General features: G+C 39.2%; 1 protein-coding gene across 2 annotated transcripts in view; it reads right to left on the bottom strand.

Moving 5' to 3' along the window:
* Positions 1–13,596: 13,596 nt before the first annotated feature.
* Positions 13,597–24,566, bottom strand: part of LOC129757643 (phosphatidylinositol 4-kinase beta) — a 281,978-nt gene continuing 271,008 nt past the window's right edge. For both annotated transcript variants that reach the window (XM_055754916.1, XM_055754917.1), the window contains 7 exons: positions 17,740–20,106; positions 17,549–17,667; positions 17,341–17,478; positions 17,001–17,278; positions 16,724–16,812; positions 16,481–16,645; positions 13,597–16,412 (listed from right to left, as the gene is read on the bottom strand). In XM_055754916.1, coding sequence (XP_055610891.1) covers positions 16,225–16,412; positions 16,481–16,645; positions 16,724–16,812; positions 17,001–17,278; positions 17,341–17,478; positions 17,549–17,667; positions 17,740–20,106 — 3,344 coding nt within the window. In that variant the 3' untranslated portion in view covers positions 13,597–16,224. The remainder of the gene's footprint in view (positions 16,413–16,480; positions 16,646–16,723; positions 16,813–17,000; positions 17,279–17,340; positions 17,479–17,548; positions 17,668–17,739; positions 20,107–24,566) is intronic.

Below are 24,566 nucleotides of genomic sequence, written 5' to 3'. Positions count from 1 at the left end.
GCCTCTTTTCTGTGTATAAAGCAGCTTGTAATCGATTTTTTCATCTCAAGTCTCATATCCCAGGTCTCAGGATTTATGTCTCATATCTTAGGTCACATTTCATATCTCAGAACGTTGGCCTTATGGCTCAGGTCCCAGATCTTAAGTTTCAGGTCTCAGATCTCCTGTCTCATGTATTATGTCTCCGGTCTCACGTGTTTTAATAGTTCTGAGACCTAACTTCAGTCTCAAGTCTTTTTTCTCAGATTTCATGCCTAAGCTTTCAGGTTACTCTAGTATCGAAGCGAATCCCATTCTAAATTTTGAAATGTTTTCATTAAAAAGGATTAAACATTTTTGTTTTCGAAATATATTTTGCTTTATAAAAACTGAGCAGAAAAATCTGCAAAAATCCGCGTAAAAAAATCTAGTGTAGGGGAGATGGGGGCATAATGGCCACCTTAAAGAAAACGGTTATTTAACCATAGAAAATGGGCCTTATTCTGCGAGGCGAATGAAGTGACTCGGAGTCACATTAGTCGTAGTCACGTGACTCGTGTCGGGGTATTCCGAGAGGCGACTCACTCCAGGTGACTAGTTCATTGCTTCAGAGGCGAATGAACAACATATGTTCATTTTGACGTTCCTTAGTAAATGAACCAGGTTCATCGGGTTCACCATGCGAACTGTCAATCATGTAAGGAACATGCAAAGAAGGTGGTGTGATATCCAATTTCTTGGATGACGTCACATTTATGAGGGAATAGGAAATAACAAATGCATGAAATGAATCAAACCAAACTTTTTCGAATAAGCTGTAAATCCTTAAGCGGAATTCCAATTGTCTTTCGTTCTAGTTCATGTTGGGAATTGGGATTTGCCTATTTGTACGTGATAAAATTTCAAATTAGATTAAAATTTAGAATCGAAAAGTTAAATAGCTATGAAGAATTCCTAATTCAAAGATCAAATTCAGATTGAAAACTGAAATCTGAAATTTCATTCTTTATTAACGATTGTCTGGTAAATTTTAATTTTTCGATTGAACTTCATGTTAATTCTAAGTTAAGAACCTTTAAAAAACATATTTCAGATGAAAAGTTAAAATTTCGAATAAGGATTTTTTTTAAGATTCATAATGAAGATTTATAGACTTTAAATCGCATTTGAAACTTGGGATTCAGATTTAACTTCATTTATATCCGATTCAGGTTTCAAAGTTCATATTCTTTAATATTCAAAATCATGAGTTCCCCGTGTAGATAAGTCTTTCGCTTTTGAGAAATAGAAGATTAGACGCCATTTTCAGTTTAAATAGGAGAACAAATGTTGTATATGATTGCGTTTGTTTTACTAAAAGTTCAGTGATTTTCAGTTAATACCAACAAAATTTGCAACTTATTCAAAATTGAAGTTAAGTTTCATTTTTTAAATTATTTCAAATACGTCAAATGTCTGCAAAAGCATTAATAACTTTATTGTTACCAAACATTTTAATTGTATGAAATTTGCATTTTAATATATTCAACAAATGACATCATTGACTAAAATTGTGCATGATAAACCCTCTAACAATTGTGGTTTGAGATTAGTCAATTGAATTTAGTCTCCAAAAGTGTTATTTTAAACACCCTTCAAAAACTTTGTTCTTTTTCTTGAAATAGAAATAAACATATGGTATTGTTCTGTTTCAATATTAAGGTGTAAAAGTAGAAATGTATGAAAAATAATTGCTAAAAATATTCACCCTTGATTATTTTTCGACTAGGGTTAAAATTTGAAATTTTAATTTTAATTTTTGATCCAAAATTAGTTGAAATATGTTTTTTAAATTAATTTAACAAATAAAATTGTGAAAAAGATGCAGTTTTATTGAATTTGGTATACAACTGTGCGTGATAGCATACAGTCGATTTTGTTATTACTTTAAAATATTAAAAAATCTATTAACCTTTTTGAAGAATTTATCATTCATTTATAAAAAGTTGCGCAGTTTTCGAAATGCTAATACATATGCAAAAACAAAAATGTCGTACCTGAAAATCTAGTTATTTTTATGGATTGACAGTTCACTAAAGTTCATCCGAAATGACTATTGCCCAACGTTCGTAAAGAATCAGGTAATGCAAATCAGATAAATTTCATGCAAAATTTTTCACAGTTGCTTCGAAATTTTGAGTGTTAACGCATTTTGATTTGTTTCCTAAGTATTTTATTTTTTGTTTGCAACTAGCTCAAGCAGTCTTATCAACAAAAAAGTAACTTTTCTGTCTGTTTTGCTTACCATTAATTTTAAACATAAATATATGCTTCACCTCCCTTTACTTTTCTTTGGTTTTTGCCATTGTGTTCATTTGCATGTTACAAAATGAATCCATCGACCTGTCAAAAGTTCGTAAATAAAGAGTTTTTTCGACGGCTCGGCTTGAATTCGAAAAGGAAGGAATCCAGGAACGCAAAACGGCGAACACAAGTCTCCTTGAGGCCTCCAACGTAGCGAAGTCCGGTAAAAACATCTGCGGAGGGGCATCCAGAATCCGCGGATGACCGAACATGGCCACGGTTCTGTTGCAATGGCTGTCCCGTCGGAGTTCAGGAGTTTTACAACCCTCTGCCGGCGGAATCGAAAGACCGACTCAAACAACAGATTCCGCTGAAGCTGCAGACCAGATGCAATTGTGAATTTAATCGGAAATGAATGGAAACAACCAGTGCTCGGAATTTGTGCAGTTCTTTAGCTAATGTGCCAGCGAATTTTCTTCTCCGTACCGGGAACTTTTAGTAATCGGGAGAGCCAGCATTTGCCACTGATCTAACAAAAGCTGGAAAGTTACCTTAAGCCCTCGTCGGATCCGGAGATGCAGTTGGTACTTTGAATTTTTCCGGAGGAATAGGACGGTGAAAGAAAATGGATAAATAAAAAAGCAGACAAATGCGAAACCTTTGTATTTTTTTTATAACAGTACCAACGAATATTATTTATTACAATTGTCCGGAAAGAATTTTTTTAAAAACAACATATCTGTAAAAATCTTCAACATATTTGCCATGAAAATTTGATTTATGAAAATCACATATAACAAATTAAACACAAGATTATCAATGGAAGCGATTATGAAGTAAATAAGTAAATTTAAAAAGGGCTTTTGGTATAATAACTTCAAATTTTATCTAGATTTTTAATTTTTTTCGTTCAAGTCACTTAAGAAATAGGTGACGACTTGAAAAGTCACTTGCCACCGACTCGAGTCACGCCATTCGCCTTCACTCAGAATCAAAACAACCCAAAAATAAGAACGCCAGCGCATCAAAACAAAGTTCGCCTGGCGTTCTTGATTTTGGGCTGTTGTCAATACACCAAAATCAAAGTTCGAAGCTCGAACTGACCACCCCAAAAAAATTTCCCTTTATTTTCAGTTAGTTTTTTTCTTGTAAGCAAAACAAAGTCAGTCGCATCGAATAGAATCTCTGGTAAAATGCTTTGAATTTGACGAAATTATGCTTTATTCATTTTAATTTATAGATTTCCAGAAAACGATTATTCATCGATTATTTTTAAAAAACATCTACCCACAACATTATCATTATCATGCCTCCAGCGAATTTCCGGAAGGAACCGGAAAGAAGCGGAGGACGATCTGGAACAATTGCAGCAGCAACCTACTAAAACGGGAGCGTCGGATAGCACTATGCTAGGAAGTCTCAAGGTTGTGAGGACACGTGACGTTCCTAAACGGTACCAATCGCCAGTTTTCGACATGACATATGAATTCGGCTGTTCTGCATATCAATCGCAGCCGTGGATACTATCCACTGGATAGTCAACGCTAGTGACGATTGCAGCCTGGTTTTCCTTCCGGGTGCATCCTACAGGTCAGACCCATTGATTTTTAAAGTAAAATGTAAGCTTTAACTTCCGTTCTTTATGACGGCAGCAGAACTCTGTAATTCCCGATCGAATTCATTGAGAATTGCTCCGGGATAAATCAAGCTCGGGTTTCTTGAATTACCATTTTCGAAAACTTCTGCCGAGGTCAGTCAATTTAGAAAAAAGTATTATTGAAAATAAAATTAAAAATGGAATTATGAAAAAAAATATTGTCTTTACTAAAATTTTATAATCCCTTTTGATATTTGGTGCATCAAATGAAAAAATCCCAAAAAAAATCCCTGCCGCATGACATGCCCCAAAATTAAGTTGCAAAAATGACGTTTATTCTCAAGTTTGGGAAAACCCCCTCGAAGTCATTTTCGTCGGGAGCCAGTTTCATCCGATTTTGCGGCATTTCAACTTGGTTTTGGGTTGTACCGGCCTAGAGTGTTCGGGAATACGGTGACAGTCCATGCATGTTCATTCCAAGTCACCTGAATTCATTCAAGTCACGGCGTTCGCCTGCCAGAATACGGTGACTCTAAAAAACCAAGTCACTTCACGTCACTCGCCTCGCAGAATAAGCCCCAATAGCTATAATATGGAGGTTACATTATTGTTTCGTGTTCAGACACTTGAAAAGCCTATTCCCTAACGGGCTGAAACGTGAAAAACTAGATGAAAACGTTAAAAAATGCATTTTAAAAAATTTTGCCAAAAGCTGAAAACCAGCCACTGTGGAGGCATAATGAGAACCCCCCCTGAGGCAGTATGAGCACCATTAATCAGAGCAAGATGTGCGTTTTTGCCGGGGAATCTAGCAGCGAATTCAATTCGATGAAGTCAGGTGAGTCGTAGATTCATCAAACAAAGCAATAACAAAATAATCTAGGTCTGTTTGTAGAATACAAACAATTTACGCACGCTCATACATTAAGTGCTTTGTTCGGAGGATGATGCTGCTAGCCGTATAATGTAACAATAAAAAAATCGATCATGAATTGTGAATGGAAAAAAATCACCTCGAACAGAAATCTTACTCTAGTCTTTTGATTACCTCTCCGACACCTTACCATTAGGCTGAATTGTCGGATGAAAACTAGTCAATGTGTGGCGCTATAAATCAATTTTAATTCGCTGCTAGATTCTACGGCAGAAAATGCTCATTATGCCTCGATAATATGGTGCTCTATATGCCCCTAGTCAACAAATTTAAGTAAAAACGTGTTTTAAAATTGATAAAAGTGAAAAATCAAAAATTTTATGATGGTGAAAATTGAGAAACAATGTGTACATCATGTTGCAGTGCGTTCATTATAGATCAAGGTTATTTTAAGATCATAAGAGTTTATTTCGTGGTGCTCAAAAATTATAATATTTTCGTAACTTGAGAACCAAGCTTTTTTAAATATCTCTGTAAAAATGATAAGGAGATTCCTTTTTTTGTGAAAAATTAATACTATAGGAAGTACGAAACAAATCCTCATGAAAATTTATTTAAGAAAATACGCACTTTCGTAGAAAAGCGTAGTTCTCATTATGCCTCGGATGCTCGTTATGCCCTCATCTCCCCTATATCCTAACGTGGCGATACACGGAAGATAAAAAAAAGGTAAAATTAACCGAATAACTGGAGTAGTTTTTTTCCACCCCTCTTTCGTGGTAAATTTTACCTTTTTTTCATTCACCTAGCCAGGGTTCAACAAAACGCACTCTTTCAGACGCGCGCGGCACACGCAAACCATTTATCTCGAGCAAAACACTTCTTCGTTTGCGTTCTGGCCGTTGACGCGCTCTCGCTCGAAACAAAAACACGCTCGCTCAATCTTTTCCCCTCGTTCTCGTCGACGAGATGCACTATCCGAAATCTGCGCGAGCGGCCGAGTCAAACAGGCACGGCTAGCTCTCGCGCGTCCTAATCGAGCGGCGGGTGGGGCCTCTCTTTTGGCTCAAAGAACAGGACGCAGCGGCTCACAATGCAGCGCGCGGCGGCTCTCCGATTGGTCCGAGGCGGCCCTCTTTTCTTCACCGGGCGGCGCGCACGGGCTCGAGTGAGGGCCTTGTGTTTCGTTCGTGTTTCTGTTTGCAGTGCCGATTGAGAAATCTGTGTGTATGATTTTATCAACAGGATAGTTGAAACATATGTAAGCGCGCAATGGGATTTGGCGGAGGGTTATAAAAATTGATGTAGGAAGTTAACGTTACCCATTACTAACAGTTACCAGCACTAGTAACTATGAAAAATTTACCATGCGATAGTAAAATTTCGCGAAAAACGCCAAATGAAAGAGCTTTACACAAGGATTGTTAAAATGAATGTTAAAAATATTCTAACCACTAGTAATAGTTACCAGCACTAGTAACTATGAAAAATTTACCATGCAATAGTAAAATTTCGCGAAAAACGCCAAATCAATGAGCCTAACATAAGGATTGTTAAAATACATGTTAAAAATATTCTAGCCACTAGTAATAGTTACCAGCACTAGTAACTATGAAAAATTTACCATGCAATACAGGTCGGACTCGATTATCCGGAGACTCGATTATCCGGAGACTCGATTATCCGGGATTCGATTATCCGGAATTTTAGACTCGATTATCCGGAGTTTTGAAAATAAATTTTTTTTTTTTATTTTTATTTTGATTTTTTAAATAATTTAGAACTATAATTCACAAAATAATATTTTTATCAGCTTTGGACGGAGTTAGGGGGGTCAGGGGCTAGTATAGTAGTTGTATTTTATATTAAAACTCGGTTATCCTCTGTGTATTGTTCAAGATCAAACTCATTAACTCTATAATACATAATATAAATATGTGGTCAAGCAAGAACGTAGCTAGGGACAGGGGGGTAAGAATAAGAGTTGTCAATGTGTTTAACCCTCTACATCCCATGGTCCCAGTGAACCACAACATTAGCGTCTTTATCAAGTTTGTAAATCTACTATGATGCAGTCAATAATTGTATAAACTTCCTTGTGTACTCATTGTGCTTGTCTATAAGCCTTCTTGAAATTTGATATAGTAACTATTGGAAAACAATCTAGCAACTATTGAAACAATCAAAAACTTTTTTCAACGAATAACAACTTTTGAGGCCATGGGGAACAACTTTTGTTCAAGCTCTTTCCTTACAAACACTTTTTTGTTATCAAATATTTAAAAAAAATCGTGGGAAGTAACGGGTTAATTATTTATTAAGGTACACCGGGGTAAGTGTGGACGCGGGGTAAGTGTGGACGATGGCTATTAAAACACTACTGTGCACTATTTTCGTATCCAACCAAGAAAATACAAATTTTTTGGAAATTTACTGAGGAATCAAAGAGAAAATCTACCGTCCACACTTACCCCATAAAGCGGGGTAAGTGGAGACACCAGCAGTCCATTGCAATTTACGTGATAACTTTTCTCGCTTTGCTTCTATCGAGCTCATCTCTTCAGCGTTTGTAAACAACATGTTCTGCATCACATTGAAAGTAATTTTATGAAAATTGCTTCACTGCTGATTTTTTTAAAGATTTCTAGCGTAACATTTAAAAAGGGCGAAACTAGCAGTTAGCTCGAAACGAGAAAAACGCGTTTGAAAATTCGGAACACCTATTCAAATCCTATTTATAAAATCGACCACTTTTTGTTCAACAAAAGCAAAAAATGTGCATTATATTCACTTATTGTTCGATGGTTACCAAGAACTTTAAATTTTTTCACGTAATTTCAGAGATTTTCGAGTTTCGCCCTATTATTGTTTTCGATTTCAGTTACGCCTGCAAGTTTCGCCCAATTGATCGGCTGTTTTTGTTTTGGTTTTGAAGTTACGCCCATTCATCCTACACGCAAAAACTAATTAGGCCGTTTTGTCACACACGGTCAACTCAGTTACGCCTTTTGGCCCTACACGAATAGAAAAATTCACTCCATTTTGAATAGGCGTAACTTCACGTTCCAACGAAAATGAATCAACAGGAAGTTTCGCCCAATTGAATTTTATCAATTTTTTGAAAGTTTTAAGTAATTTTAAGATGAAACCGCGTTTGATAGGTAAAGTGCAACCGCTTGCATCCGGAATGACCGTTAACTCGATTTGTTTACATTTGGCAGTTTCGCCCTTTTGAAATGTTACGCTAGATTTTTTAAAGTTGAACTATACGAAAAACCGTCCACACTTACCCCAGTGTACCTTATCTAGTTTAATTAATTATCGATTGTCTTCGGTTGAAAATGAGTGGATTTTGAAATGTATTTTAGTTTATTTACAAAGTATGATGAAATGTACAAACGTGAAAGTAGTAAGAAAAAGAGGGATTTAAGCTAGGGTGTCAATTCAGTATGTTCCCCTTTTGATATTCTTTTTTGTTTCATTCTCATTTTGGTTAAATAAAATTCATATTTCTTGTCAGGAAACTTCTCGTTTATTAAAGCTTAAAAACAAATTCATTTATTGAATATTGAAACAAAAGCCCTGCTCACATTTTCACCAACTATTCAATTTCTTCTACCCAAAGCGCTCTAGCTTTGATCTTTCCACCTATAATACTTTCATGTTCTTTCTAAATATTCTACCTTGAATTTTCACAACTCGCCGAAATGCCAAAAATTAAATAAGGATTTATTGCATAACGAAGCATGAGAACAAAAATCACTTCCGAGATGTGTCAGGTCAAGGTAAAGTGAAACCAGTAATGGTTTAATATTACATATTTGTTTTTTTTCTTATCACGACTTTACCCCTTTTTCCTATAAAAATGATTTCTGGCTATACGCCACTGCATTTTACAAAAAGAATGCACAAAAAATTACAATTTAACGTCCTCAGACTGAAAAAAAAAGACATTGTTTTATGATTCGATTATCCGGAAGATTCGATTATCCGGAGTGAAAATAAAATCGATACTCCGGATAATCGAGTCCGACCTGTAGTAAAATTTTGCAAAAACGCCAAAACAAAGAGCTTCACGCGTAGAATGTTAAAATGAATGTTAAAAATATCCTTAGGCACAATTTTCCCGTATGTTTGGATAACGTGCCGCTATTAAGCCTACTCCCATTCTGATGAATGTTAAAAATATCCTAGCAACTAGTTATAGTTTCCAGCATTAGTAACTATTTAAAATTTACCATGAACTAGTAAAATTTTGCGAAAAATGCCAAATCAAAGAGCTTCACGCGTAGAATGTTAAAATGAATGTTAAAAATATCCTAGCAACTAGTTCTAGTTACCAGCACTAGTAACTATGAAAAATTTACCATGAACTAGAAAAATTTCGCGAAAAATGCCAAATGAAAAAGCTTTACGCAAGGATTCGTAAAATAAACATTAAAAATATTCTAGCGAATATTAATAGCTACCAGCACTAGTAACTATGAAAATTTACCATGCAAATGCAAAATTTCGCGAAAAACGTCAAATCAAAGAGTTTTACACACGAATTGTTAAAATGAATGTAAAATATATTGCCGCCACTAGTAATAGTTACCAGCACTAGTAACAATTATAAATTTTCCATGTTATAATTATTTTTCGCAAAAAACGCAAAATCATAGGTTCTAAAGATTGTTCAAATGAATGTCGAAATATTCTAGCGACTAGAAAACATATACAATTATGGTCACAGAATGCATGCACACAACACTCAACTCAGTTTACATGTTAGTGTCAACAAATTTTCAATGAAAACAGGTTTTTATCAGTTCTACATATGTGTGAGCTTTTTCGTTTATTTAGAATTCCGGGTCAAATGTCGGATCTTCGATGATGTCATAGTTATTTTTTAATAATAGATTTTTTTCTAATATTTCCGGAGACAAGTTGACACGGAATTTGGTCAATATTTGGCCCAAGCTATTGAAAGCCCTCTCCGTAGACACCTGCGTACACGGCAGCTGCAGGGCTGTCATTGCCAAATTATTTAATTCCACATCAAGCTTATAGTTTTGCTTCCACCATTTGATAATGTCCACGTCCAACGGTATAGATGGCTCCAGTGCAAACTGACGTAACCGTTTTTCCAAGCTCTCGTTAGAGTCCGACTTCAAGCGCTTAGAACTCTGAAAGTGCTGTTGAACCCTGTTGTAGCGAAGAATAGCAAACAAAATTTTTTTTGATACTTGGATCGTTATTTTGAAACACAAATTTGTTAAGAAAAAAAAAAGATTTTCTTAACTTGTGTAAGGCTCTTTGATTTGGCGTTTTTCGCGAAATTTTACTATTGCATGGTAAATTTTTCATAGTTACTAGTGCTGGTAACTATTACTAGTGGCTAGAATATTTTTAACATTCATTTTAACAATCCTTGTGTAAGGCTCTTTGATTTGGCGTTTTTCGCGAAATTTTACTATTGCATGGTAAATTTTTCATAGTTACTAGTGCTGGTAACTATTACTAGTGGCTAGAATATTTTTAACATTCATTTTAACAATCCTTGTGTAAGGCTCTTTGATTTGGCGTTTTTCGCGAAATTTTACTATTGCATGGTAATTTTTTCATAGTTACTAGTGCTGGTAACTATTACTAGTGGCTAGAATATTTTTAACATTCATTTTAACAATCCTTAAAAACGATTTGATTAGGCTTTTTTTGCGAAATTTCACTACTGCATAGTAAATTTTTCATAGTTACTAGTGCTAGTTACTATTACTAGTATGTATTTTAAAACTTCTAACATGGATTTTTTAACCCTCCTCCCAAGGCTATTGCTTGCTTCTATCTGTTTTACCATATCTATTGATTAAATTATTCGCACAGATTATTCTGTCGGCCCTTAGTAACGAAAACACGGCGAACACACCGTGTGCTAAAGAGAGCCGCGCGCGCTGTCCGGTGAGCCGCCGTGTCCTCTCGGTAGATGCTCGGTGTTCCTACACGCACGCGGCAGAAAAACGCAAACGCAGTTTTCGAACCGCTTGCGCTCTCGAATAGGCGCGCGCGAATTCGCTCTGCTCAAAAATTTTCAATCTGCGTTTTGGTCGCAAATTTCTCGAGAGAATTTCGAGCAATCAAATGTGCCCGTGAACCGAGAACGAAAGAGCTGCGTTTTATTTGCTCTTTCTCATTCGACGCACTCCTGCGTGTTGAACCCTGCACCTAGCAAAAAGGTGAATTGTGCCGTTTTTCTTTTCACCTAAAAAAAGCTAAATTTTACCCCTTATATATTCACTGAGCAAAAAGGTACATTCTACCGGTTTCCCATTAACTGTCTGTCGCTGTTATATATAAGCTTCGTTCAACCGTTGGTAAAAATCGGTTTCAACTGGTTTCTGTCAACTGATAGATGTTCAACGAGCCAATGTTTTGGTCGAAACTAGTCAGGTCGTTGTTCAACGCAGCAAGTTGAAATCAGTCGAAACCAATCCAGCTCGGCAGCAGGATTCGTTTCGAGTAACGAGCCTCTATAAACAAAAGAGACGAAATGTCACGATTGGAATTTTCGATTTCCTGTCAGTGTCATTCCAATCGAGCAAAAGACTTGTCAAACTGGAAAATTTGGAATTGCGAAAGCGGCGGTAGCGAAAGTATTATCATTCATATCTGTAAACAAAGGGTAATCAAAACACAGTTTTTGGATGCTCTATTTCAATTACAAGCTAGATTCTCAAGGACTTATTTCCTGGTACTTAATTGGTAAGTTATGATTTTATTTAATGATAAATATGTAGGATATTTTTTTTTTAATTTTGAGTTTTCATTGACTGCACAAGATGTTCCCGGATCAGCGGAGTCGAAATGGAAAGTTTACCAATGAAAGTTGCGGATTCCAGTACAGAAAGATGGCAGAATGCGAGCAATTTCTCCCGTTTTTTTTGGCTCAGTCGGGAACCGGAAGAAAAATATATTTTTAAATCCGGGGCAGGTTTTGTTAGAACAATTTTTTTGCCAAACACTCCATGATTGCACTTTTTTTAATTGATGACAATACCAAAAAACAGCTTGGTAAAACAGCAGACTAGACCAAAACCCACTTCCGAAAAAAAGTAAACGCAACAAAAATTGAAGTCATGTGAAGTTTGAAGCACAGCAGTGCTGCGCTCAAATGAAAGCGGGGTTGCTAGATGATTTATTCTTAAAAGGATCAGATTGCGTCTCTTTTGTTTTTATTACAGGCTCTTTAGTTTCGAGCTGGTAGAAATCGGTCGAACTCAATTGGAAAGAGACAGGTGATCAACTGTCAATCCATTACTACTTGTTTCGACCCGTTTCGACTAGAATCCATTGAACAGACTAATAGTCACCAAATTGAATGAAACAGAAACACAAGTTCATTCAAAATTTGATTTTTATTTAAGAAAGACGTTTTCATTATCTATGTGATTAATGTTTTGGGAATCAATGTTTCAATAATGTTCTTCCTTCAGACGATTCGGCTTTGTGACGATTCGGCCGTTTATTTTCTTGAATGTTCCGTTTTGTCGGACGAAAACACTTTCGAATCCGCTCGAACATCAACGCTGCTTTTTTCGTGTCCTTCCGCGCCACCATGGCTGCTGAATCCTCCAGAAATTAACACATTCCGTCCCTTCTCAGTTCGATCGACTCATCCGGCCAGCTGTGGGATAATATTGAAGCTTATTCTGCGACTCGAGTGGCGTGACTTACGAAATTTCATATCAATTTGCTGGCTTAAATAGCCTCTCTAGTAGAGTGCCCCAAATGACCCGACTTTTGAAAAGGTATTGAAACCAGTTTTTCATCAATAACTTTGGTTCCCGTCGGCCGATTTCTTTCGGAAACGGTTTTTCTAAAAGCCTAAATTATGAAAAATATTTCATCTGAAGACTGCATTTCGATAAGATTGAAGATAAAAAAAAAGTTATTAGGCTTCAAAAATGGGCTAATTTTTTTAAGGTTGGTATTCATCATAGTTTTCATGAGATATTGTACTAGGCCTAGGATCAATTTTAGCCTGTAGCGCATAACATTTCACAGGTTTTGAATTTCCCATACAAATTTGGGGCAGTCTACTCTCTAGCCTCGAAATTTTCGTTCGGGTGAGCTGTTATTGGTCTTCGGAACTCATCGATACACAAATTCTTTTCTAAAGAATGTTCTGGACTCGGGACGAAGACATGAAATTTCGTGTGTCACGTCACTCGAGTCGTAGAATAAGCCCAAATGGTTGTTCCGGAATGATGAACGTATTCCTGAATGAAAAAACAACTTATACGGGTTCGGAAAATGGTTACTTTTATTTCGAGGTGAATTGTACCGTTTTGTTCAGCGCAATCCAGATCAACTTCACCTCGCTACGAGGTAAGCTTTACCTCGAAAAGGTAGAAAGTACCTTTGTAGGATTTACCTTTTTTTCTAGGTGAATTCTACCTTTCTTGTCAGCTCAATTCAGGTGAACTTTACCTCGTTGTGAGGTGAGTTTCGCTTCGGTGAGGTAAAAGTTATCTTTTTGGATTTCACAAACATTCACCTTTTTATTTCGGTAAATTTTACCTCTTTATTATTTTCCGTGTAAGAATTGATTTCATTAATGTGTTGCCTATAAAAAGGCGTTTAAAGATTCCCAGGTGGTAAAACATCATTTAAACATTGCACCCAAAAATGTTATGTACAATAATCGATGAAAATATCATCAAAATTCAACGCATTTTTGATCAATTTTCAATTGCCAAAATCGCAATTGCTATTTTTTTGACGATAGTCATCGAAAAACTTTTCAGAATGCTATTCTTCTCAACGTGGGATTCTCAATAAATTGGAAACATTTCGGACAAAAAACACACCCACAAAACCGTAGTACGTATTATGGATTTATTGATTTGATTTTTCTTCATTTTTTTTTTTGTTTTACATAATGTTAATAATGATCATGATTCCTTTCACAATTGTTTCTCTCTCTCGCGCGCGCTCGACTGCAATTGGTGATAGTAGTTTTATAATTTCCTTAAGTTAAAGTTCGTATCTTTCTAGTTTTTCTGGTTTTTTTTTTCTTCTCTTGTTTGGCATATATTGTAGTCCCCACACTGGAATCTTTAGCTTACTTGAATTTTTAAAGTTTTAAACACATTCGATTTCCAAGAAGTCTCCATCAAATGTGTGTGGATTCGGGTACGATTCTGCGTGTCACGCGTTTGCCTTTTTATTTTGCCGTCGACGATTACACCCTAATAATAATAAATATATAAGAGTTTCTGATTTTCTTCATTGCGTTTTCCTATACCGTTTAATTTTTTTTTAAAGAATAGATCCAAAAAAGTGTTTTTGCGTGCCCTCTGAAGGTCACGCATCATAATTTAAATCGATCGAAACCAATCTGCCTAACTTGGTTAATTTAACACTCGTTCATGAATCGGTTTTAATGTAATGGTTTTTTTTGTTGGTTTACTTTTCGTAAATGTATATAATAATATGAAAAAGCTATCTAAGATTTTTTTAAGACTTGTTCTTCGTCCATGTGTTTTTTTTTAATTTCTTGTTTGCCATCTTTCGTTTTATTACGAATGTTTCCGAAAAATTATCCTAATTCCATCATCAATTAACAATGGAAACATGGGACCGATTTAGTTTTCTTAAATTTTTTTGCTTCTGTTTGATTAGTTGGCTTATGATATAAGTAATATGTAAACGGAAGTTGTATGTGAGAGAGAGAAGGATAGCGATAAAAGTAGCATAAACTCATCATATCTATTGATTCGCACGTTTGATTTTATTGCAACTTGCAGTTTTTTTTTCTAGACCTTGTGATTCTCCAAAACCCTTCGCGGGAATCACGAGTATTTTTTTTTTGTTAGGGTAAATTTTTACTATTTTAGTATTCCACTTGAATCGATTGAGTATATCCGTTTCGGTAGTAAAGAATGAATTTTTACTTGCGTTCTTTCTTCTCACAGTTTTCTGTAGCTTATGGACTTTGATTTTACTCTTTGTAACTATAAAACGTTGGTATGACTATAAGTTTCTCAGCCCTTTTTGGTTGAATATTTAAAAAAAACGGGAGGATTTTATCACTCGCAGCAGCTTCCCTCGTTTAGAATTGAATCCGCAAAATTGATAACCAACCGTTGAAACTAAGAAGTGAAAAAGTTATTTACACATCGGAGCAACAACGAACTTTCTGCAGTCGATTGCGAAAACAAATAAATCGGAAAATTCTAGCAAACTTGCAAAGTAACTTGGCTGATCTGTGTAGTTCAATAGTTTTCATATTCATACAGGCAACAATCAACTTAACACATCTTGAAAGAGAAGCTCTCCGATCGAGGATTTGATACCACGCCATCTCGTATTTTAAGGGATAAGCAAGTTAATTTTAATCTAGAGCTTTGCTTATGGAAAGTAGCTTTTGATTATAGTTTTTTCGTCTCTCACGATTATTTTCGGCTGAGCTTAGCGCGCTCCGGTTATGTCAGTGGAAGTGTAAGAACTGAATTGTTTCCGAACGGAAATTATCTTCCAGTGGCACCAGCCAATTACAGACTTCATAAATTTGGGAACATCGATCCGAATTTCGATTTTGAATTCTTCTAATGAATTTGGAACTTCAAATTAAAAGATTTTGATTAAGCATTATGACACTCCGTTTGCTATTGGAAATAATCCGCGTCCGAACAAACGGATTTTCAGAGGATATTAGATGTAGATAAGTTTAAAGTTATCGAAGCAAATGCATTTCAACCAAATAGCATGGTAGGATAAACGTATAAGTAATATATAGATTTCTCAGTTAACAGATAATTTTTTTGTCTTGATTTTCAGTTTTTCTTTTGACTATTTATTTGTAAATATGCGCGAAGTTGTTACTTTTCCGTTTTTATTTATACACCACCGAAAATATGTTTGTTTTTTTTTATCTCAACTGTCTAAATGGATAGAAGAGGGGATTCAATAAATTGTTTGCATTGTTTTCATTCTTTTGCGGTTTCACTTACAACAGTACTCGGTAGCCTATGTACAAAACCTACTTGTTACGATTCAGAATAAAACTTTCTTTTTCTCTTGAAATTTTTCACGGAAAAATCTCGGTTTTTTTATACAGCTAGACTATGTCGATCTAGGTTTCAAGTTATATTTACAGGGAATTTACAAGAAATAGGCCTTTCTGGGCCTTAATATCTACCTCTAGGTGTCGCGGTTTCGATCGTATTCACTTCATGTTCGTTCATCAAACATTGATCGTCCCAAGTTGAAGTCCGATCAAGTTTCTCAGTTTCCAAATGGTGATGTCAATCAAAGGGAGAGAAAAATGGAAACACCGATAGAAACTGTTTGTACTTACTTTGTTATTTTTCTCAACTTCTCTCTGTTAAATTGTTTTTCTTCTTTTTAAACATTTTTTGGACAATTGTTTTCCATGAGTTGTCCATCGCAAATCGGACACACGGTACATAAGGTGTGGATTCACTTAAATTTTCATGAAGAATCGCTCTCACAAAATGCCGTTGGTGAAGTACTGGTAGCTGTCGTACAGCTTGGTCGAAAACGAGTTGAGCGAATCCTGCACCAGCTGTTCGACCTTGCGTTCCAGCTCCTGTTCGGTGAGGTTCATGTGGAAACGCTTGCGCAGGTTGCTGGTCGTAGCTGAGCAACCGTTCTTGAAGCACGGTAGTTGGGAACCTGAGAGAAAAATTGAACCATTATTAGAGGATTTGAAATTTTCAATTCATCACAATTCAACAACTTACTGCTTCGCATGATTTCGACGATGTTGACGATACGGTCCATGTGTTTGCGAGCTGCCTTCAAACCTTCCAGTAGTAAATGTTTAAACTCGAGCCACAGTTCCGAAGATGGACCACCCATCACGTCCACGAACTCCGGAGTTAGCTTGAAGGGCGATTGTTCGAATCCTGTGTTTAATGGAAAAGACAAGAGCAAAGCTTGTGTTAGTTCCGTAGAAGCCTGAGATTGGCTTAGAGATCGCTTACCTAAATTCTTTGGAGAAATGCTGAGAATGAACCCGAAATCGATGTGGATCAAGTGCCCATCCGAGTGGAGTAGAATGTTGCCGTTGTGTCTGAAAAGATAACAGAAAAATTTAAGATGTATTAATCGCTGAGAATAAGTTCGTTTTGCACTCAAGAAGAGTAGAAAAGTGCAATATCGAGGACATGGTGCTTCGAACCGGATTTTATGATTGTATTCGTAAACATTTTCAACGACTTATCTGAAAAACTTGTTTTCAAAACAAAGTTCTGTACTGACCGATCTTTAACCTGCAACAGGTACGATATCAAACAGTACGCCGCACAGGACTGCATGAAGTTGCGCTGCGCCGTCTGGAAGCACTCGGAATCCATTTCACCTCCGTACTCATCCACAAAATAATCCACCAGGCTCTTGTTCGAGTTCTTCTTGATCTGATGCAGCGACACGGTGTCCAAGATTGGCTCGATCAACCCGGAATCATTGGACAGGCAGACGATCTTGTAGGGTCGCACCCACAGGTCGACGCTCTCTTCCTGCCAGATCAACTTGAACATCTGTGAAATTGAGGGAAAAAGTTAGGGAAAAAAATAATTTGAGGACGTTTTATAGGATATACCTCCAAAAGTTGTGTCGCCATCAGTTCCTGCCGCAGATCGTCACCACATTTGACGATCGCCGAAAGCAGTCGCCAACTTTGAAGGTGCCCGTAGGGAGAGGAGTCACGGATCTGTTTAACCTTTTCGTGCCAAGGTTCCTATGTCGAGAGGATATAAACGTTATTAGTACGAGTTTTTGTGGGTGGATTGATCTTCTAAGAAGCATACCTTTAAAACTGCTGCCGACGGATCCTCCGGATCGTTTCGGAATGGTTTGGTATTCTCCGAGTAGAGATTGGCACAGTGTCGGTTCCGAACCTCACCAATGTTGAACAACGTTGGGGTTCCTTTAAAAAAAAATGAATCAAAATTAAAATTTCCAAACACGATGTGGTGGAGGTTTATAAAACAAAGTATACCTTGTTCCCTGGAATCGTACGAGTCGATCGAAAACTGCGAAATCGCGTCCCGTTCCGATTGGCGCTTGTGCATGTTGAGGTATTGCGCCGTAATGTCGTCGTCTTCCTGGGACCACACGTCGTCATCGGTGATGTGATAATCGTACGGGCTGGTGCTGAAGTTGTGGTGGTTGTTGATGCCACTGCTGCTCGCACCGGTGGCAGATGGGGACGGTAGATCAGCGGGGCCCACCGCTCCGCTGGTCGAGCATTCCGACAGTTTGGAGCTTCGTGATTTGCACAGAGGCGGATGAGGGTGGTGATTGTTGGTGGCAATCGGTGCTGTCGTTCCAGCAGGACTGCTGGTGTCTAGCCGTTCTTCGCTTTTGGTGTGCCGTAGCGTTGGCATCATTTTGGGAATCACAGGGGACGTGTAGATGTCGTTGACTTCAACTACCTCGACGTAGATGATGTACGGGGTTTTGTCCTTGGAGTTGAGGACTGCCATTTTTTCTTCGGTTATTCGAACCACGTGGTGGGGAATTTCGGAGTGCAAAGGAAGCCAGACTCGTGCGGGAAGATTCTTGTTGATTAGGTTGAGTAGTATCCTCAGATGGGAGGTTTTTTCCATCTTGGTTTGCAAGGAGGTAAGCATTCTTCCGATGTCGATAAGAGCTTTCATGAATTCTTTTTCCGGGGTAAGTTTCGGGGCACCGCATGAGCAGACCGTCTGTTGGCCAAGCAAATCATTGACCGTGCCGCGGACTGATTCAAAGCAGAGACAGCCATTGTCGAATGCCCGTCCGGTGCTTAGATCACCGAGACAGAGTGGTCGAACCGGAATTACCGGAAATAGTTTGGGGTTTAGGGAAAACGATCCCATCAAACCGGTGGCATCGGATTGGGATCGGTGATGAGTTTTCTTAACGGTGTCAACTGCTGGAGCCGGCTCGATCGGTTTCAGATGTTGTCGGCGTTCACGCTTCGGATACAGCTCTTTGAGCAACGTTAAATGCTTTCGAATCGTATTGACACTGTTGCTCATGTCCATGTTGAAGTTGTAGGCTTCTAACAGCCATACACACTTGAGAGAGAAATCTACCGATCTTCTGCATCGGTACACCAGGTACGGGTCAAGAACTTCGGACAGTTCTTCGATTTGCATGTACATAATTATCAGCTGAGGAATGTACAGATCCACCTCACTATCAGGAAAACTAAAAATTTTATTGCCTATAAAGCTCAAGACTCCTGGTTCCTTGGAGTAGAACAGATAGTGGACGGCAAAATGGATGTTGAAAACCGGCGACTCAAAGAATCTTAGCAGACCACTTTGTCCCCGCTCGGTTTTGATTTGAGGTTCGATCACTTCTCGTGGGTTCAGGCTGGCGGCAACGGCTACTCCCGGAACTTTAAGGGAGCTAGTTGAGGACGATTTAGAAAGACTTTTCACCTCCGGTTCAGCTGCTGCGTCTTGAGGTTCCGCGCTGAGGGTATTGCTAGTGGTACTACTATTGGGGACGGTGTTGCCACCACTAGGATTTGAAGTATTGCTATTTGCTGGGTCCTTTCCTCGCATTCTTGAGCGCAAAACGCTAAAATCACGTTTTTTGGAGATTTCCGTCGGTGATTTTACCTTTTCTTCATCTTTTTCCTTGTTCTTTGCATTCTTTTTCTCGTGATTATCGATTATACTCTGAGCAGTTCGAAATATGGCATTCTTGGTGGCACCGAAAAAGTTCCGAAATATGATCTCATTCTTTTGATCACTCTTTTGATTACTGGTAGTACTATTCGTAGTAGTTGGCACATTAGTAGCTGAAGGTGATTCAACCAGCGGAGTCGCAACTTCCGCTTCTCCGACGATGGTCCTGTCCTCCCCCACGATTGGGGTCACTGCATCCAGTTCATCCTCGTCGTCCGCTTCTTCATTGCCACCCGTCGTCGTCCCAGCCCCGTCCTCGAATTCGATGGGCACGCAAATCTTCTCCAGAATGATGGCAGCCTTGTTCATGTTCTGATCCCGATAGCGAATTTTATCGCTAAGGTTAGCAGGACATGACGGGGAAGACTCCAAATCCTCCTCACCGGAAGGGTAGTTGGCACTGTTGTCATTATTACTACTACTACTACCGGTGCTGGAACCGTTGTGTTTAGTCAGTTGGGATGATCCATCGCCAGTTCCGCTACCGTTTCTGGTCAAGGTTCTCACCGGGTAGAAGCACAGATCGGACTGTAGCATGCCGTACTCCTCGTCCATCGAGGTCGTCTCCAGTATCTCGATGCACTCCTCCTCCGATGGGTCGATTTCTCCCGAATCGAGGCTTTCCCGGGAGCGACGAATCCGCGACAGCGATGTGTGATCCGGTTCGGAGCCGCAAATTATACCTGCAAAAGACATAAATATTTTGAAGTGGAACTATCTTCGAAGGTGTTAAGGGTTATCAAGCCTACTATTGTTGGGCGTATAACAGTTTCTCAATGATCCTAAAGAATGATGATCAATAGACGAATAAAGTAAAAAAATTAGGCATCTAATTAGGATTCTTTACCAAATTTACTGATTTTTGCGTATGCGTCATCATTCTCGTTAAATCGATAAATGGATATAATTTTCCCCTTGATAGCTTATGTAGAAAAGGGACTCGATTATCCAATCGTGCAAAGTCAACAAGCTAACGATTTATCCGCTCCTTATAAATCATATACCTAATAGGTTTTTGATTGCAACCAACCGAAAGTCGAATTCGGTAAGATGAATTCCGATTCAGTATATCGAGCAACCATGATAGGATTCTTTCTGATACCATCAATATTCGGCACTGTGGCCGCCGTGTGCCAGTTGAAGGACTGCTCGCTACCTAAAATGTCCGATATTGACTCGAACTGCACCGAAGACTTGTTCGTGTTCACCCAGTGGTATGCTCAGTATATGAAACCGGTCACTGGTTCCCGGGGCTCGCTGTACGATGTGGCCACCAGCGAGGGATTCGCTAAAAGTTGCATCTATCTCAGTACCAACGTCACCGATGTTCCGTCTTCGGAAAACGACGACGAAAAAGAGTTCCATCTAACCATTGCATGCCACGGTGCCTCTAGAATCTATCACAGTGCCTTTCACCTGGTGCGGAATAGCTCCAGCATACCATGTCTCAAGTTGAAAGCTAGCACCCGGGATCCTTCGATCGGCTGTAGCAGCTTTCGTCCGGAACTTTTGCGTTTCACCGTCAACGCGGAAAGCTTCGTGCAGGTGGAGAATTTGAATCCGAAAACACGGGAACCAATTTCGACGTTGCTTTTCACGACACCTCAAGTGGTGTACAGCGAAACTAAGGTCCACTGTAGCTGTGCCATGCACCAGCGGATGGTTACCAAGGTTAAATACTGCAGATCGGGAACGAATTTGGAGCAGCTAAAAACGCCTATAGCCTTTGGAATGGTAGGCGTAACGCTGGTTTGTACCGCGTTGATCATTTGGAGGGCCAATAGATACCGAGAGGAAGAGCGGGTGGACCAGGCGTTTTTCGAAAGAAGGGTAAGCTAATGCGGAATAAATAGATGGCACAATAAAGTGAAAAACAAAGTTCTCTTTCTACCATCCCTTATAAAAAAATAGAGAGCATGCTTTTGAACCCCTGTATCCGAAATGCATTGAGCACTAAGATGTTTTTACAAACTGCCGAAATTGTGATGTTCAAGAGTATTGTACAAAGTAATTTTATTCAGTGAGCTGTTACTGTCATCACACTACGCATCAACGTGTCCACCAGTGCTTGTAGTCAGAGTATGTTGCGAAAAGTTCACAAAACTCGATCGTCACTGTAGTGCGCGATAAGACGTCAAAATTTGATGGGATGACGCAGACTGAAACCGGAACTAGTTCGGCATAAAGTTAGGCTGTTAGTGGCGGTGATCGCAGCAGATCTTTTATACAAAAGTAATTAGCAAGAATGTGGCCGAGATTTACTTTAATTATTAATATTTCATACTATTTAGGTTGTAGATGCGAAGTGAGTTGAGTGAGGCTTAGCAAAATACGGAATCGTTAGAGCTATTTTATTCGGTGATACTTATTCGCCGGTAGGTAGTTTAGTGCGCATTCGCAAAACCATAACCTAAATCCAAAACTTACCATCATTTTAGGGCACTGCGTTGTCAGTCTAGATTTGGGAACTTAGCTTGTTACTTCCGTGTCGGTCAATTGAGACCTAAAGTAAATATTACCAAAATCTGGTAGAATTATACAATTTACTCCAACATTTGTTTAATAACCTACAGGAACCGCAATAACGCGAAGATAACAGTCGGTACAGAATTTAAATCCTAGAAGGTCACTGAATAGTGAGTAGAATATTAACCATCATGAATTCCGAGTTTATAATTTATTTGTTAAATTCTAGTTTTGAAGCATCTATAAATAAACGGCTATTGAAATTCAGCCCCTGCCTTCGTTCTGTGCTGACAAACTTCAAAATATTCAATATGCCAAGCTCCAGCGAAGACGAGTTCAACACTACAGACCTAGACAACACCTTCAGCTGCCGGGCTTGTGATAGATCAGACGCCGCAGACAATCTAGTTGCTTGTGATAAGTGCTCCGACTGGCTGCACTATTCGTGCGCCGGAGTAGGTCCGGAAGTAAAAACACAACCATGGACTTGTAGCAAGTGTCGGGAACCACCACCAAAAACTGTTTCACACCGCACGTCGTCATCTGTTCGGAAGGCTAAACTGGAACTCGATCTTCAACGCCTGGAAGAGGAAAAGAAACTTGAGCAACGATTCCTGGAAAAACGGTTTCGTAGGCTGGAAGAATCCATACTCGATGGAGAAGACGGGAATGTTAGCGTGAAATCTCGTCCAGAAGTGCCGGTTATCGAGAAACAGAAAAGAACAGCCGAATGGGTAATTCAAACCGGTTCCGAATTGGAAGGAGCAGTAGGAGGAGCGAATCTGCCGGATCCGGAAAACGCCAAATCTACGTTAGTAGAGAATCCGATTCCCAACTTACAGCAACTGTTACAGGCTTGTCAAGGATCTGAGAAACCCACGCTCAGCCAACTAAAAGAACTTCAGGAAATGCTGCTGCAATGTCAGCTTGAGCAGGAGCCAGAGAAAGCTCGTAGGAATAAACAACCTGCCGACAACCAGCGGATAAATAACCAGTTTGGAAACGTTCGTGCATCGAACCTAAACCGTCCTGAGGTTCAACGACCGTTATCAAAACCACCGTTAGAAGCTCCTATGTCGCAGCGAGTTGCAGCGAAGGGAGCCGTGCCGAAAAACATCAGTCGTTCTAAAAAATCAGCAGACAGGAGCCAAGTGCAGTTGCCGTGTATTCCTGAAATAAGCTCCGAACAACCCGTGATAATCAACAACGAACCAAATCACACCTCTTCGGAAATCGCTCAAGTACCTGAAAACGCTAGAGCAAACGAGGTTTTAAATTATGAGATTCCTCGTTTGGCTCCCTCACAGAAGCAGCTTGCGGCAAGGCAAATGCTACCTAGGGATTTACCAGAGTTCTCGGGAAATCCAGTAGATTGGCCAGTCTTCATAAGTCATTACAATTATACATCGGAAGCTTGTGGCTTTAACGACGGAGAAAACATGATCCGGTTACAACGGTGCCTCAAGGGATCAGCCTGGGAGGCAGTCCGGAGTAGACTTATTCTCCCGGCTTCTGTTGGACACGTCATCGAAACTTTAAGGATGCGCTTTGGGCGCCCAGAATTATTAATTGAATCGCTGATCGAGCGAGTCAAAGCGACCCCTGCTCCAAAGGTCGATAAATTGGATACCGTCATCGAATTTGGAACAAAGGTTCAAGCCCTATGTGATCACATAGAAGCTGCTGCCCTAACAGACCATTTAGCAAATCCGACATTGCTGAAAGATTTAGTCAACAAGCTTCCCGCCGAATACAAAATGAGGTGGGCGAGCTTTCGTAGATCAAACAGTAATGCAAACATTAAGACATTCGGAATATTTATGGATGAAGTAGTCGCCGACGCATACAGCGTGACAACCTACTTTGCCGAACAATCAACGCGTCAACCGAAAATAAACCGAAGTTACGTTCATGATGACACAGTTATGCCTTTATCTTTGGAGCAAACTGAAACTGAACAGAAAACACACCAAGCATCATGGGGAACACTATGCGCCGTTTGTCAAAAGGAAGGACATCGCTCCCGTGATTGTCGAACGTTTAAACTACTATCAGTAGACGAGAGATGGAACCGAATTAACAGCTTGAACTTATGCCGAACCTGTTTGTTCAATCACGGCCGCCGCATGTGTCGAAATAAGAATCTGTGCGGCGTTAATGGGTGCGAACAGCGCCACCATCCTCTCCTACATAGAGTCCTAAAGCCGAACTTAACTGCTGTCCACACATCTAACGATAGCACTGAATCAATCGTCCACCACATTCACCAAATAACCCCTGTAGAGAATCAACCACCTGCCACCCACGCATCCGGTGATAACGCTGAGCCCGTCGTCCATCATGTCCACCAATTACCTCCCTCTTCGCTCTTGTTCCGCATTATTCCAGTAAAGCTGTATAAAGGAAACTTGTCTATAGACACGTATGCGTTTGTCGATGAAGGATCATCTTTAACGATGCTGGAGACCGAGTTGGCATCTAAACTCGGCTTGAGAGGTCCAGTACAACCACTATGCCTCAAATGGACGGGTAACGTAACACGTACCGAAGCCGATTCACAGCGAGTATCTTTCGAGATCTCGGGAACAGATGGAGCCAAACGCTACACACTGGAAAACATAGGCACTGTAAAATCTCTGGAGCTGCCGGTTCAAAGTCTACCTATAACCGAACTTAG

Source organism: Uranotaenia lowii, chromosome 3, assembly GCF_029784155.1.
Source record: "Uranotaenia lowii strain MFRU-FL chromosome 3, ASM2978415v1, whole genome shotgun sequence".
In the NCBI taxonomy this organism is placed as follows: Eukaryota; Metazoa; Arthropoda; class Insecta; order Diptera; family Culicidae; genus Uranotaenia; species Uranotaenia lowii.
This window is presented reverse-complemented; position numbering and strand designations above follow the sequence as displayed.